Genomic DNA, 14,821 nt, shown 5'->3' on the forward strand with positions numbered 1-14,821 from the left:
TGGCCCCTCTGCCCCTTTTCTACCTCTGAGACCCCTCTACCCTTTTCCTAGCTCTGTGGCCCCGCTACCCCTTTCCTACCACTGAGACCCCTCTACCCTTTTCCTAGCTCTGTGGCCCCTCTGCCCTTTTCCTACCTCTGAGACCCCTCTACCCTTTTCCTAGCTCTGTGGTCCCTCTGCCCCTTTCCTGCCTCTGAGACCCCTCTACCCTCAATTCCTAGCTCTGTGGCCCCGCTACCCCTTTCCTACCACTGAGACCCCTCTACCCTTTCCTAGCTCTGTGGCCCCGCTACCCCTTTCCTACCACTGAGACCCCTCTACCCTTTCCTACCTCTGTGGCCCCGCTACCCCTTTCCTACCACTGAGACCCATCTACCCTTTCCTAGCTCTGTGTCCCCTCTTCCCTCAATTCCTAGCTCTGTGGCCCCTCTACCCTTTTCCTAGCTCTGTGGCCACTCTACCCCTTTCCTACCTCTGAGACCCCTCTGCCCTTTTCATAGCTCTGTGGTCCCTCTACCCCTTTCCTACCTCTGAGACCCCTCTGCCCTTTTCCTAGCTCTATGGTCCCTCTTCCCCTTTCCTACCTCTGACACCCCTCTACCCTTTTCCTAGCTCTGTGGCCCCGCTACCCTTTCCTACCTCTGAGACCCCTCTGACCTTTTCCTAGCTCTGTGGCCACTCTGCCCCTTTTCTACCTCTGAGACCCCTCTACCCTTTCCTAGCTCTGTGGCCCCTCTGCCCCTTTTCTACCTCTGAGACCCCTCTACCCTTTCCTAGCTCTGTGGCCCCTCTGCCCCTTTTCTACCTCTGAGACCCCTCTACCCTTTCCTAGCTCTGTGGCCCCTCTGCCCCTTTTCTACCTCTGAGACCCCTCTACCCTTTCCTAGCTCTGTGGCCCCTCTGCCCCTTTTCTACCTCTGAGACCCCTCTACCCTTTTCCTAGCTCTGTGGCCCCGCTACCCTTTCCTACCTCTGAGACCCCTCTACCCTTTTCCTAGCTCTGTGGCCCCTCTGCCCCTTTCCTACCTCTGAGACCCCTCTACCCTTTCCTAGCTCTGTGGTCCCTCTACCACTTTCCTACCTCTGAGACCCCTCTACCCTTTCCTAGCTCTGTGGCCCCTCTGCCCCTTTTCTACCTCTGAGACCCCTCTACCCTTTCCATAGCTCTATGGCCCCTCTGCCCCTTTTCCTAGCTCTGTGGTCCCTCTACCCCTTTCCTACCTCTGAGACCCCTCTACCCTTTCCTAGCTCTGTGGCCCCGCTACCCCTTTTCTACCTCTGAGACCCCTCTACCCTTTCCTAGCTCTGTGGCCCCTCTGCCCCTTTTCTACCTCTGAGACCCCTCTACACTTTCCTAGCTCTGTGGCCCCTCTGCCCCTTTTCTACCTCTGAGACCCCTCTACACTTTCCTAGCTCTATGGTCCCTCTGCCCCTTTCCTACCTCTGACACCCCTCTACCCTTTCCATAGCTCTGTGGCCCCTCTGCCCCTTTTCTACCTCTGAGACCCCTCTACACTTTCCTAGCTCTGTGGCCCCTCTGCCCCTTTTCTACCTCTGAGACCCCTCTACACTTTCCTAGCTCTATGGTCCCTCTGCCCCTTTCCTACCTCTGACACCCCTCTACCCTTTCCATAGCTCTATGGCCCCTCTGCCCCTTTTCTACCTCTGACACCCCTCTACACTTTTCATAGCTCTGTGGCCCCTCTACCCTTTTCCTAGCTCTGTGGCCCCTCTGCCCCTTTCCTACCACTGAGACCCCTCTACCCTTTCCTAGCTCTGTGGCCCCGCTACCCCTTTCCTACCTCTGAGACCCCTCTATCCTTTTCATAGCTCTATAGTCCCCTCTTCCCCCAATTCAACCTCTGAGACCCCTCTATACTTTTCATTGCTCTATAGTCCCCTCTTCCCCCAATTCAACCTCTGAGACCCCTCTATGCTTTTCATAGCTCTATAGTCCCCTCTTCCCCCCATTCAACCTCTGAGACCCCTCTACCCTTTTCATAGCTCTATAGTCCCTCTTCCCCCAATTCAACCTCTGAGACCCCTCTACCCTTTTCATAGCTCTATAGTCCCCTCTTCTCCCAATTCAACCTCTGAGACCCCTCTATCCTTTTCATAGCTCTGAGGAGTAGAGGGGACTATAGAGCTATGAAAAGGATAGAGGGGTCTCAGAGGTTGAATTGGGAGAAGAGAGGACAGAGCTATGAAAAGGGTAGAGGGGTCTCAGAGGTTGAATTGGGAGAAGAGGGGACTATAGAGCTATGAAAAGGGTAGAGGGGTCTCAGAGGTTGAATTGGGGGAAGAGGGGACTATAGAGCTATGAAAAGGATAGAGGGGTCTCAGAGGTTGAATTGGGAGAAGAGAGGACAGAGCTATGAAAAGGGTAGAGGGGTCTCAGAGGTTGAATTGGGAGAAGAGGGGACTATAGAGCTATGAAAAGGGTAGAGGGGTCTCAGAGGTTGAATTGGGAGAAGAGGGGACTATAGAGCTATGAAAAGGATAGAGGGGTCTCAGAGGTTGAATTGGGGGAAGAGGGACCACAGAGCTATGAAAAGTGTAGAGGGGTCTCAGAGGTTGAATTGGGGGAAGAGGGGACTATAGAGCTATGAAAAGGATAGAGGGGTCTCAGAGGTTGAATTGGGGGAAGAGGGGACTATAGAGCTATGAAAAGGGTAGAGGGGTCTCAGAGGTTGAATTGGGGGAAGAGGGGACTATAGAGCTATGAAAAGGATAGAGGGGTCTCAGAGGTTGAATTGGGGGAGGAGGGACCACAGAGCTATGAAAAGGGTAGAGGGGTCTCAGAGGTTGAATTGGGAGAAGAGAGGACAGAGCTATGAAAAGGGTAGAGGGGTCTCAGAGGTTGAATTGGGAGAAGAGGGGACTATAGAGCTATGAAAAGGGTAGAGGGGTCTCAGAGGTTGAATTGGGGGAGGAGGGGACTATAGAGCTATGAAAAGCATAGAGGGGTCTCAGAGGTTGAATTGGGGGAGGAGGGGACTATAGAGCTATGAAAAGGGTAGAGGGGTCTCAGAGGTTGAATTGGGAGAAGAGAGGACAGAGCTATGAAAAGGGTAGAGGGGTCTCAGAGGTTGAATTGGGAGAAGAGGGGACTATAGAGCTATGAAAAGGGTAGAGGGGTCTCAGAGGTTGAATTGGGGGAAGAGGGGACTATAGAGCTATGAAAAGGATAGAGGGGTCTCAGAGGTTGAATTGGGGGAAGAGGGACCACAGAGCTATGAAAAGGGTAGAGGGGTCTCAGAGGTTGAATTGGGAGAAGAGGGGACTATAGAGCTATGAAAAGGATAGAGGGGTCTCAGAGGTTGAATTGGGGGAAGAGGGGACTATAGAGCTATGAAAAGGATAGAGGGGTCTCAGAGGTTGAATTGGGAGAAGAGGGGACTATAGAGCTATGAAAAGGGTAGAGGGGTCTCAGAGGTTGAATTGGGGGAAGAGGGGACTATAGAGCTATGAAAAGGGTAGAGGGGTCTCAGAGGTTGAATTGGGGGAAGAGGGGGCCATAGAGCTATGAAAAGGATAGAGGGGTCTCAGAGGTTGAATTGGGGGAGGAGGGACCACAGAGCTATGAAAAGGGTAGAGGGGTCTCAGAGGTTGAATTGGGAGAAGAGGGGACTATAGAGCTATGAAAAGGATAGAGGGGTCTCAGAGGTTGAATTGGGGGAAGAGGGGACCATAGAGCTATGAAAAGGATAGAGGGGTCTCAGAGGTTGAATTGGGAGAAGAGGGGACTATAGAGCTATGAAAAGGGCAGAGGGGTCTCAGAGGTAGGAAAGGGGTAGCGGGGCCACAGAGCTAGGAAAGGGTAGAGGGGTCTCAGTGGTAGGAAAGGGGCAGAGGGGCCACAGAGCTAGGAAAAGGGTAGAGGGGCCACAGAGCTAGGAAAGGGTAGCGGGGCCACAGAGCTAGGAAAGGGTAGAGGGGTCTCAGAGGTAGGAAAGGGGCAGAGGGACCAGAGAGCTAGGAAAAGGGCAGAGGGGTCTCAGAGGTAGGAAAGGGGCAGAGGGGCCACAGAGCTAGGAAAAGGGTAGAGGGGTCTCAGAGGTAGGAAAGGGGTAGCGGGGCCACAGAGCTAGGAAAAGCGTAGAGGGGTCTCAGAGGTAGAATAGGGGCAGAGGGGCCACAGAGCTAGGAAAAGGGTAGAGGGGTCTCAGAGGTAGAAAAGGGGCAGAGGGGCCACAGAGCTAGGAAAAGGGTAGAGGGGTCTCAGAGGTAGAAAAGGGGCAGAGGGGCCACAGAGCTATGAAAAGGGTAGAGGGGTGTCAGAGGTAGGAAAGGGGCAGAGGGGCCACAGAGCTAGGAAAAGGGTAGAGGGGTCTCAGAGGTAGAAAAGGGGCAGAGGGGCCACAGAGCTATGAAAAGGGTAGAGGGGTGTCAGAGGTAGGAAAGGGGCAGAGGGACCACAGACCTAGGAAAAGGGCAGAGGGACCACAGACCTAGGAAAAGGGCAGAGGGACCACAGACCTAGGAAAAGGGTAGAGGGGTCTCAGAGGTAGAAAAGGGGCAGAGGGGCCACAGAGCTATGAAGAGTGTAGAGGGGTCTCAGAGGTAGAAAAGGGGCAGAGGGACCACAGAGCTAGGAAAAGGGCAGAGGGGTCTCAGAGGTAGGAAAGGGGTAGAGTGGCCACAGAGCTAGGAAAGGGTAGAGGCGTCTCAGTGGTAGAAAAGGGGCAGAGGGACAACAGAGCTAGGAATTGAGGGAAGAGGGGCCACAGAGCTAGGAATTGAGGGTAGAGGGGCCACAGAGCTAGGAAAGGGTAGAGGGGTCTCAGTGGTAGGAAAGGGGTAGCGGGGCCACAGAGCTAGGAAAGGGTAGAGGGGTCTCAGTGGTAGGAAAGGGGTAGCGGGGCCACAGAGCTAGGAAAGGGTAGAGGCGTCTCAGTGGTAGGAAAGGGGTAGCGGGGCCACAGAGCTAGGAAAGGGTAGAGGGGTCTCAGTGGTAGAAAAGGGGCAGAGGGACCACAGAGCTAGGAATTGAGGGAAGAGGGGCCACAGAGCTAGGAAAAGGGTAGAGTGGTCTCAGAGGTAGCAAAGGGGCAGAGGGGCCATAGAGCTAGGAGAATTAAATTAAATCAATAGATTAAATCAATAGATTTAAATCAATAGATTAAATCAATAGATTAAATCAACCGATGGATTAAACCCTTCGCTCTGACAACCCCTTAAAGAAAGGCTCCGTCCGGGTGACCCCCCCTTACTTCCCTATGACCTCACCATTTTTCCCTATGACCTCACCACCCTTCCTATGACCTCACAATCCAGGAAGCCATATTCCGCCCCAAGTCCTTGCAAAACAGCACTACTTGCGTGCCCCAAAGAGCGCTTTAAAAGGGGATTCCGCACCCCACTTTTTATAAAGCAATGCATATAGGGAATGTGGAAGATTTGGGGGCGCACCAGAGCTTGTAAACCCAAATCGACGGTGCCCGGACGCCAGGTTCCGATTTCCCGCAGACCCCTGGCACATTTACGCTCTCCGAGAAGATGGTGCCCCTTTGCTGGTGCCCGGGGGACCCCCAAACGGCGCCCCCCAACCCAGGCCGGGTCACGGAGGTCCGCAAGGTGCCCAGGGCCCCCTCTCGCCTGGCCAGCACCCATTTCCTGCAAGCTTCGCACTTCCAGCTGGGCGGTGACCGTCGCCCAGAAGGTGCCACCCTGATCTCGCCTTACCGCATTGACTACCCACCGCGGTGGGGCAGCTTCCGCAGCCAGGCCATCCGGCCCCCCAAGTGCGCGGGGGTCCTGAACCAGGACATGGACCCCTCCGCATGGGACACCCGCTCGGAGACCTACCTCTCGTACCCTCCCCGGGGGCTGGAGGCGAAGGTGCCCGCCCGGCCGCCCTCGCCCCACCTGCAGATGCACCGAGACCCTCGCCAGGGCACCGGCGCCTCCGTCACCAGGGACAGCTACCCCTACCCGCCCCCCCTGCCCCGCGACGCCCCCCGGCGGGTGGACAAGTGGGACGACAGCGTGCCCAGCGGGGACAAGGAGAAGCAGCCGCTGCCCGCCTCGCTCTACCAGGAATCGTACCCCAGCCACGGGAGGACGGAGCCGGCCGAAAAGGCGCCCAGTCAACACCTGGGTGCGTTGGCACGGGGGGCACCCGGTGCTTTGGGGTGCCCGGGGGGGGGAGCCGGGGAGAAGCACCAACGGTGGGTGGGTTTGGGGACGAGGGGTTGGAAAGGCCTTCTTTCCGAGTTCGCCTGCGGAACTGCCTGCCACTGGACGCCAACTTGGATGCCTTTAGAATGGGGGGAAATTCAGGGAGGAGACAAGTCCCCCCCCATTGAAATGAAATCAACGGAAGCCACCCCAGAGTCTGATCCCCAAATGCGCAGAGTGTGGAACCCCCAAAATGGGCCTGTTGAGGACCGAAAAACAGAAGGAAAGGCTGAGGGCTCTTGGGTGCGAATCCTGCTCACCCCCGCTGGACTGGATGAGCCACTGGGCTGGTCTTCTGGAGAGCCAGGGCAGCGTCACAGTTGGAGACGCGGGTTCGAATCCCGACTCCCTCCCACGGGACGCAGGGATGGCTGCCAACCTGGATGCCATTAGAATCGGGGGAAATTCGGAGAGGAGACAGACTCCCCTTTAGAATCGGGGGAAATTTGGGAAGAGACAAACCCCCTTTAGAATTAGGAGACATTCAATGCTTCTCTCAGGAAGGGTGAGGGCTCTTGGGTGCGAATCTCGCTCACTCCTGAAAGGAAGACATGATCAATACAAAACCCTTAGGTTCTTCCAACGGCATTTTAAACACGTTAAACAGCTTTTAACTGAGGTCAGTTGTCTATTTTAAAGCCATTTTAAAAAGAAAATTCTTGCTTCTTTTAAAAGAAAATTTAAAAGAAACTTCTGGCTTCTTTTAAAAGAAAATTCTTTTAAAAGTAAAGTAAAGTAAAGTAAAGTAAAGTAAAGTAAAGAAAAGAAAAGAAAAGAAAAGAAAAGAAAAGAAAAGAAAAGAAAAGAAAAAAAATTATTTCTAAAAGAAATTCTTTTAAAAGAAAATTCTGGCATTTTAAACATGTTAAACAGCTTTTAACTGAGATCAGTTGTCTATTTTAAAGCCATCTTTAATAAGAATTCTGGCTTTTGAAAGCCACCCAAGGTAGACTGCATCTGTCCATGGAAGCTCTGCTTAGGAAGGGTTTTTAATTTTTATTTTTTAAATTTGGTATAATGACTTTAAACGTCTTTTAAAAGCTCCTGTCGTTTCCCCCAAACTCTCTCGCTTCCACGTATGAACAAAACCGCCTCCTTTTTCCTTGCCAGGAGGGAAGTCTCCCCTGAGAGGGCACGGGTGCCACGATTTTGGGACCACGTACCAGACTTACTACACGGGGCAATGGGCGCCACCTGCCGAAAAGCACTTCGACGAGGTAAAACCTACGGGACCCTGGAAAAACCGGCTGCCCCGGGCAGCGTGGGGTAGTGGTTAGGGTGCTGGGAGGCCTGGGTTCGAATCCCCACTTGGTGGCGATCCAATTTGGCGTCCCCGGAGGGGGGAAAATGGGGCTATAGCTCACATAATCGTAGAGTTCAAAGGGCTCCCAAAGGTCCTGTAGTCCAGCCCCTGCAAGGCCAGAAGCAGATACATGAATAGTAGGTCTGCCATACGGCAGAAAACGAGCCTTTTCGTCGCAGGGTTGCGGGTTCAAGTTCCGCGCCGCCGGGCAAAAGATTCCTACATTGCAGGAGGTTGGGATGGATGACCTCCCGGGGATCCCTTCCAACTGCGCAATTCTACAATTCAATTGCAGTTGTTCATTAACTGGCAATTAATTCTGATTTTTTAGATTATTATTATTCAATGATTCCTGCATTTCAGGTGCTTGGAGTTCAGTGAGATTTTACCAAAAAAAAAATGGTTTTCATACGTTGCGCATCCCTGTTCCTCAATTTGATCCTTTTACGCAATTTCGTGCTGTCATTTTCACCAGTTGTAGTTCAGCAATTGTAAACTATTTAATTATCGCGTGCTGCTATTTAGCTTTGCTGTTTAACGGATTACTGAATATTGCTTTGTTTGGTAAAAGTTGCTCGTTTTAAAATCAGCGTGACATTTTTGTATTGCTGTTTTGCGGTGTTTTTTATATGTATTCGAAGCCGTCCAGAGTAGAAGGGGCAACCCAGCCAGATGGGTAGGGTATAAATAAATATTAAAAATATTATTACGGATGATGCTTGTGGTCCCTTCTGTGATCCTGTCTACCAGCTCCATCTGGTACACAGGCTGAGACCCTCCCTGCCTGCGGACTGTCTCCCCAGAGTGGTGCATGCTCTAGTTATCTCCCGCTTGGACTACTGTCATGCGCTCTCCGTGGGGCTACCTTGGAAGGTGACCCGGAAACTACAACTAATCCAGAATGCGGCAGCCAGACTGGGGACTGGGGATGGCTGCCGAGACCACATAACACCGGTTCTGAGAGATCTGCATTGGCTCCCAGTACATTTCCGAGCACAATTCAAAATGTTGGTGTTGACCTCTAAAGCCCTAAACGGGCTCGGTCCAGTATACCTGAAGGAGCGTATCCATCCCCATCATACTGCCTGGACACTGAGGTCCAGCTCTGAGGGCCTTCTGGCGGTTCCCTCCCTGCGAGAAGTGAGGCTACAGGGAACCAGGCAGAGGGCCTTCTCGGTGGTGGCGCCCGCCCTGTGGAACGCCCTCCCTTCAGATGTGAAGGAAATAAGCAGCTATCCTATCTTTAAAAGACATCTGAAGGCAACTCTGTTTAGGGAAGTTTTTAACATTTAACGCTGTACTGTTTTTAATACTTGATTGGGAGCTGCCCAGAGTGGCAGGGGAAACTCAGCCAGATGGGCGGGGTATAAATAATAAATTATTATTATGATGATGATGCTATGAAAACACACTCTGAAGGCACTCTGCACGCTCTCCGTTGCAGAATCTGGTGTCAGTCGTCTTCGGAGACCCCCGATGCCACCAAATGCTGACCGAGCAAAAGCGAGCGTACACCCCCAAGGAATTTGGCAGCCAGCGGTAAGGACTGACCTCCAGACTGCAGATTTCCAGATTTCCGATTTGCCGCTGTGAAAACGGGCGGCGTAACCGTTGCCTTGGGAACCGTTCTGGTCGCCTCTCCTCAAAACGGAGTTGGAAAGGGACCAACTGGGGGGGGGGGGAAACCCAGAGTCCTTTCTGTTGGGCATAATTCAGACTGAAATTCCCAGGTGTCGAAAAAGGTCATTTTTAATGTATTTTTAATCTTTTGTTGGAAGCTGGCCAGAGTGGCTGGGGAAGCCCAGACAGATGGGCAGGGTGTAAATGTATTATTATTATTATTATTATTATTATTATTATTATTATTATGAACGGTATCGATATCGATAACTTACTAATACCCCGCCCATCTGGTCAGGCCTCCCCAGCCACTCTGGGCGGCTTCCAACAGGATAATAAAAGCACAATAAAACATCAAACGTTAGAAACCTCCCCTAAACAGGGCTGCCTTCTTATGTCTTCTAATGCCAAGGTTGTGGGTTCGATTTATGTATGAGTCGGCTTCATATTCAGGGTTGGACTAGATGCCCCGCAGGGTCCCTTTGAACTCTACAGCGGGAAGGATTTTAAAAATGTATTTATTCCCCCTACATTGGTTTTAATGTATATCTGGGGGGTGGTTTTGGGTCTGTCTGTCTGGTTGTAAGTTGCATTGCACTGCCCTGGGCAAGATAAAGCGGCAAACTAATAATAATTTAAAAAATTACTATTATTTTGATTTTTATTATACTGTTTAAAAACCAACACAATTCAGGAAAACGGGGTGCTGATCCGATATTCTCTTTCCTCTCTGCCGATCTCTCGCCAACAGCTATGACCCAGAGAGCGCAGCCGCCCAGGTCCGCCTGACGAATATCCGGCCCGGAGACGGGAGGCAAGACTTTACCACCGTCATGTCGGAAGCATATCCCTGGAGGGACCCAGGTCAGGAGAACCGGGTTCAAGTCCGGACACCCCCTTCGCTATTCCCTCCACAGCCCCAAGCTGTTTCTTCTGGCTGTTTGCTTTTTAACATATGTCAAAGAGGGGGGTGGAACTCTGTGCATGCTCAGGAACCGCTTAGCCGCACTCCCCACGAAAACAGGATGGTTTGCTCGCACTCAGACCCCTGAAATGAGATGCGCACGACTTAACTCAGGTGCAGCAGGGTCTACTCTTGAGTAGAGTGTCATTGGGTGAGGTTGCCCAGAGGTTGGAGACGGGTTTGGATCATTTCTCCATTTATTTCTCGCCTCCCATAAAACTCCGGGGAGCGATCCCGCAATCGAAAGCGGGTTTTTGGGGGGGCAATAATTTTTCCCAGAGCAGCTTAAAAATAAAACAGGCCCTGGCCATTGGAAAGCCATAATAATAATAATAATAATAATAATAATAATAATAATAATAATTTATATCCCACCCATTTATACCCTGGCCATTGGAAAGCCATAATAATAATAATGGGCGGCTTCCAGCAAAATATTAAAACACCACAATTCACCAAATATTAAAAGCTTCCCTAAACATGGCACGAAAGGAAAGGGGATCGGGGAGGGAGAAGGAAAAACAAAAACCCCACGCCTGATTGTTTCTTCCGTCGGGATGTCCCTAGGACCGTTGCAGATCATCACGGCGAGGAAGAATGAGTCCTCCATTCTCAGAGGGGATCGGGACCCCGAGAGAAACAGGCAAAACGCCACCACCACCATCCACCGTCATTACTACAGAGAGGTAGCAAAATCCCTGGGGTCCCTGGATTCGCTGCCCCCCTGTGATGCAGGGATCCTTTTGCCCGGCACGAGACTCGAACCCACGACTCTCGTGTCTTCTCTGCCCAGCCGAACCGGGAGGAGCCGGCGTCCCAGGCGAACCCCAAACCCCGGAAAGATTTGACTTTGGGCGACAACCGCTACGCCTACTTCTGCACCACGCAACACGAGGACTATCGCCCGCCCCCCGAGACCCACAAATTGGACGTGAACAAGTGGAAGATCATGAAGAGCAACATCCCTTTCAACTATCCCGGTAATAATGGGGTTTTCGGGGGCTGGAAAACGCGGTTTCCCAAACCCTGGGTGGGTGTCTCATTCGGACAGGCAGAGAGAAGCCTCAGCAATCAAGAGAGGCATTTTGCTTTTTATCTGTTTACTTATTATCTTTGTTGTTATTTAGTCGTTTAGTGGTGTCCGCCTCTTTGTGCCCCCCTGGACCAGAGCACGCCAGTCCCTCCTGCCTTCCACTGCCTCCCTCATGCTGGTCGCTTCGAGAACACTGTCCCACCATCTCGTCCTCCGTCGTCCCCTTCTCCTTGTGCCCTCCATCTTTCCCAGCATCAGGGTCTTTTCCAGGGAGTCTTTTCTTCTCATGAGGTGGCCAAAGTCTTGGAGCCTCAGCTTCAGGATCTGTCCTTCCAGTGAGCACTCAGGGCTGATTTCCTTAAGAATGGAGAGGTTTGTTCTTCTTGCAGTCCATGGGACTCTCCAGAGTCTCCTCCAGCACCAGAATTCAAAAGCATCCATTCTCCGGCGATCAGCCTTCTTGATAGTCCAGCTCTCACTTCCATACATCACTACTGGGAAAACCATAGCTTGAACTATACAGTGGTACCCCAGGTTACAGGCGCTTAAGGTTACACACTCCGCTAACCCAGAAATAGTACCTCGGGTTAATAACTTTGCTTCAGGATGAGAACAGAAATCGTGCAGCAGCAGCAGCAGGCCCCATTAGCTAAAGTGGTGCTTCAGGTTAAGAACAGTTTCAGGTTAAGAACGGACCTCCGGAACGAATTAAGTACTTAACCCGGGGTACCACTGTACAGACCTTTGTCGGCAAGGTGATGTCTCTGCTTTTTAAGATGCTGTCTAGGTTTGCAATCGCCTTTCTCCCAAGAAGCAGACGTCTTTTAATTTCGTGACTGCTGTCACCATCTGCAGTGATCATGGAGCCCAAGAAAGTCAAATCTCTCACTGCCTCCATTTCTTCCCCATCTGTTTGCCAAGAGGTGATGGGGAAATCCTAGCCCCTCTCTCTTCTGCCTTGGTCAGACCACACCTGGGATACTGGGTTATTTGTAGGGCATAGGAATTTGTTCATTTATTTTCCCCAAAATATAGTCCGGCCCTCCACAAGGTCTGAGGGACGGTGGACCGGCCCCCTGCTGAAAACGTCTGCTGACCCCTGTACTATCTCCTCTTTTTCCTCCCTCTCTCACAGCGCCAGAGGGCCTCACCACCAGCACCCAGGACATGCTGGTTCCTTACCACCAGGCGAAGTGCCAGGTCCCTGAGGAGGAGCTACAGAAGGTCAGGAAGCATCTTAGGCCAGGCCAGCCAGGGTGCCAACTCAAACCATGAGGCCTAGCACCCTAGATGGGCTGTTGGCCCTGTTAACGGAAAAATCCGAGGGCTCCCTTGGACAAAAACAAAGACACCAACCAGGATAACTTGGAGCAAAACAGCAGCCTGTAGGCTTGGCCTTTATTGATCTGTTGCAACAGGGTGCTCCCCTCACTTGCAAGAGAGAGGAAGGACCCAGAAAAAATGGTGTGCAAGGCCTTATAAAGACTTTTGAAATTGCCACCCTGTAGATCAAGCCCCCCACCCCCAGAAACATCATGCATACATCACAGAAAGGAGGGGTTGAGGGAGGAGTTGGGGTGGTAACCTGAGTGTCCTGTCACCTGGCTGGTTCCCCCTTTCCCCCCCCCCATGAGTACTTTCCAGGTGACAGAGGGGAGTTTGCAGTTTCCTGCCCCCAGAGGGAAGATCTGATTATTGTCCTTTGTTCCAGTCCATGCTGAATCCACTCCCATATGCAAGTTCTTTGTGATCTTGATGGTCTTCTCAGTGGTGTAGCGTGGGGGGTGCAGGGGGGGCCGGCCGCACCGGGCGCAACATCTGGGGTTAGGGCAAATCCACGGGTTAGGGGGTGCAAATCCATGGGTTAGGGGGCGCAAATCCACGGGTTAGGGGGCGCAAATTACTTGCCTTGCCCCGGGTGCTGACAACCCATGCTACGCCACTGGGTCTTCTGTCCGGGACCATCAGGGTTGGCATAGCAACTGGGCAGGGCTCCTGTGGATGTGCTGGTATGCTCAAGGGATTATGGCTGCCCTGTATCAAACCTTCCCCATTTTGTAGTCCTTCCTTCATGGAGTAAAATAAAAGTGGAACAGTGCAGATCCGAGGTATGGTTGATTTTCTATGAATTTATAACAGAAGTGTAGCGTATGTAGTGTGTGAGTGTGTGTGAAGTGTGTGAAGTTTGTACAAACTGAATGATTGGGGGGGGGGGGTTTCCTGTGACAGCCGGAACAAGCAAGCTCTCTCTATTCCTGCTTTAAGTTCCTGCTCTCTCTCTCTCTCCTTCCCAGATCAAGTATTCCCACCTGGTCCACCCCTGGAAGGACCGGCGCTGGTTCAGCACGGAGCAGAAAGACGCCTACACTAACAAGTACGGAGGCCCCATCACCCTGGTGTTGGGGGACAACCAGAAAAGCAGCCTCCCCCTGGGGACCTTGCCGAATTATTCCCTCCAGAAGAAAATCATCCCTGCAAACGTCTGCCTGACCGAATAAACCCCATATGTCTATTTCGCCTTTTGGCCACCTCAATTCATTTGTTTCCGGCCTCGCCGCTGCCGTTCAGAGCCGGCTCTACTGTTAGGCAAGGTGGGTGGGATATTTTGATTGCTCACATCCAGGGCCGGATTGAGGTTTGATGCGGCCCTCAGCTCCTGAAGGGAATGGGGCCCTTTCTATGTCCAGCGGTCCTTTGTCCACAACAAATTGCCGCTGTTTTTTGTGTTGAATATATGCTCTATGGTCATTTATGGACCTCATAGGTATCTAAAGCCATTTGCACATGTTGCCCTGCAACCAGTCCATGCAGAATATGTGTTGAATATATGCTGTATGGTCACTTATGGTTTTCCCAGTCGTGATGTATGGAAGTGAGAGCTGGACCGTAAAGAAGGCTGATCGCCGAAGAATGGATGCTTTTGAATTCTGGTGCTGGAGGAGACTCTTGTGAGTCCCATGGACTGCAAGAAGATCCAACCTCTCCATTCGGAAGGAAATCAGCCCTGAGTGCTCACTGGAAGGACAGATCCTGAAGCTGAGGCTCCAAGACTTTGGCCACCTCAGGAGAAGAGAAGACTCCCTGGAAAAGACCCTGGTGTTGGGAAAGATGGAGGGCACAAGGAGAAGGGGACGACAGAGGACGAGATGGTGGGACAGTGTTCTCGAAGCTACGAACATGAGTTTGACCAAACTGTGGGAGGCAGTGGAAGACAGGAGGGCCTGGCGTGCTCTGGTCCAGGGGGTCACCAAGAGGCGGACACGACTAAACGACTCAACAACAACAATGAACCAGAATATATATACACATAGCCCTCAATGGGTCTACTCTGAGCACAATGCGACTCGGAAGAGTCGGACACCACTAAACAACAACAACAACAAAAAATGACTTCCCTTGATCTGGACACTAATCTTCTGCAGATGCAGCCTAGAATAGCATTCGCTTTTTTTGCTGCGGCATCACACGGTGGGCTCACATTCAGCTTGTGGTCCACCCAGACCGCTCGATCCTTTTCACGTGTCCTACTCGTGAGCCAGGTATCCCCATCCAACATTTGCACATCTGCTTCTTCCTGCCTAAGCAAGGAACCTAACCTTTGTCCCTGCGGAAACTCGCTTGGTTAGCTTGTGCCCAGTTCTCCAATATGTTAAGGTCATTTCATGGAATAGCGTTCGCCTATTTTGCCACAGCGTCACACGGTTATTCACCAAGGTTATGA

At 51.9% G+C, this 14,821-nt stretch overlaps 1 protein-coding gene across 1 annotated transcript; it reads left to right on the forward strand.

Annotated features, from left to right (window-relative positions):
• Positions 1–5,299: 5,299 nt before the first annotated feature.
• SAXO5 (stabilizer of axonemal microtubules 5) lies at positions 5,300–13,615 on the forward strand. The gene is made up of 8 exons (XM_083594682.1): positions 5,300–6,100; positions 7,291–7,397; positions 8,928–9,022; positions 9,855–9,967; positions 10,635–10,753; positions 10,861–11,047; positions 12,236–12,324; positions 13,395–13,615. Exons 1-8 carry the CDS (start codon positions 5,500–5,502, stop codon positions 13,596–13,598), a joined length of 1,515 nt encoding a protein of 504 aa, XP_083450808.1. The 5' UTR covers positions 5,300–5,499; the 3' UTR covers positions 13,599–13,615.
• Positions 13,616–14,821: the final 1,206 nt, after the last annotated feature.

The sequence above is a fragment of the Podarcis filfolensis genome (assembly GCF_964270895.1).
Source record: "Podarcis filfolensis genome assembly, chromosome: 18".
Lineage (NCBI taxonomy): Eukaryota > Metazoa > Chordata > Lepidosauria > Squamata > Lacertidae > Podarcis > Podarcis filfolensis.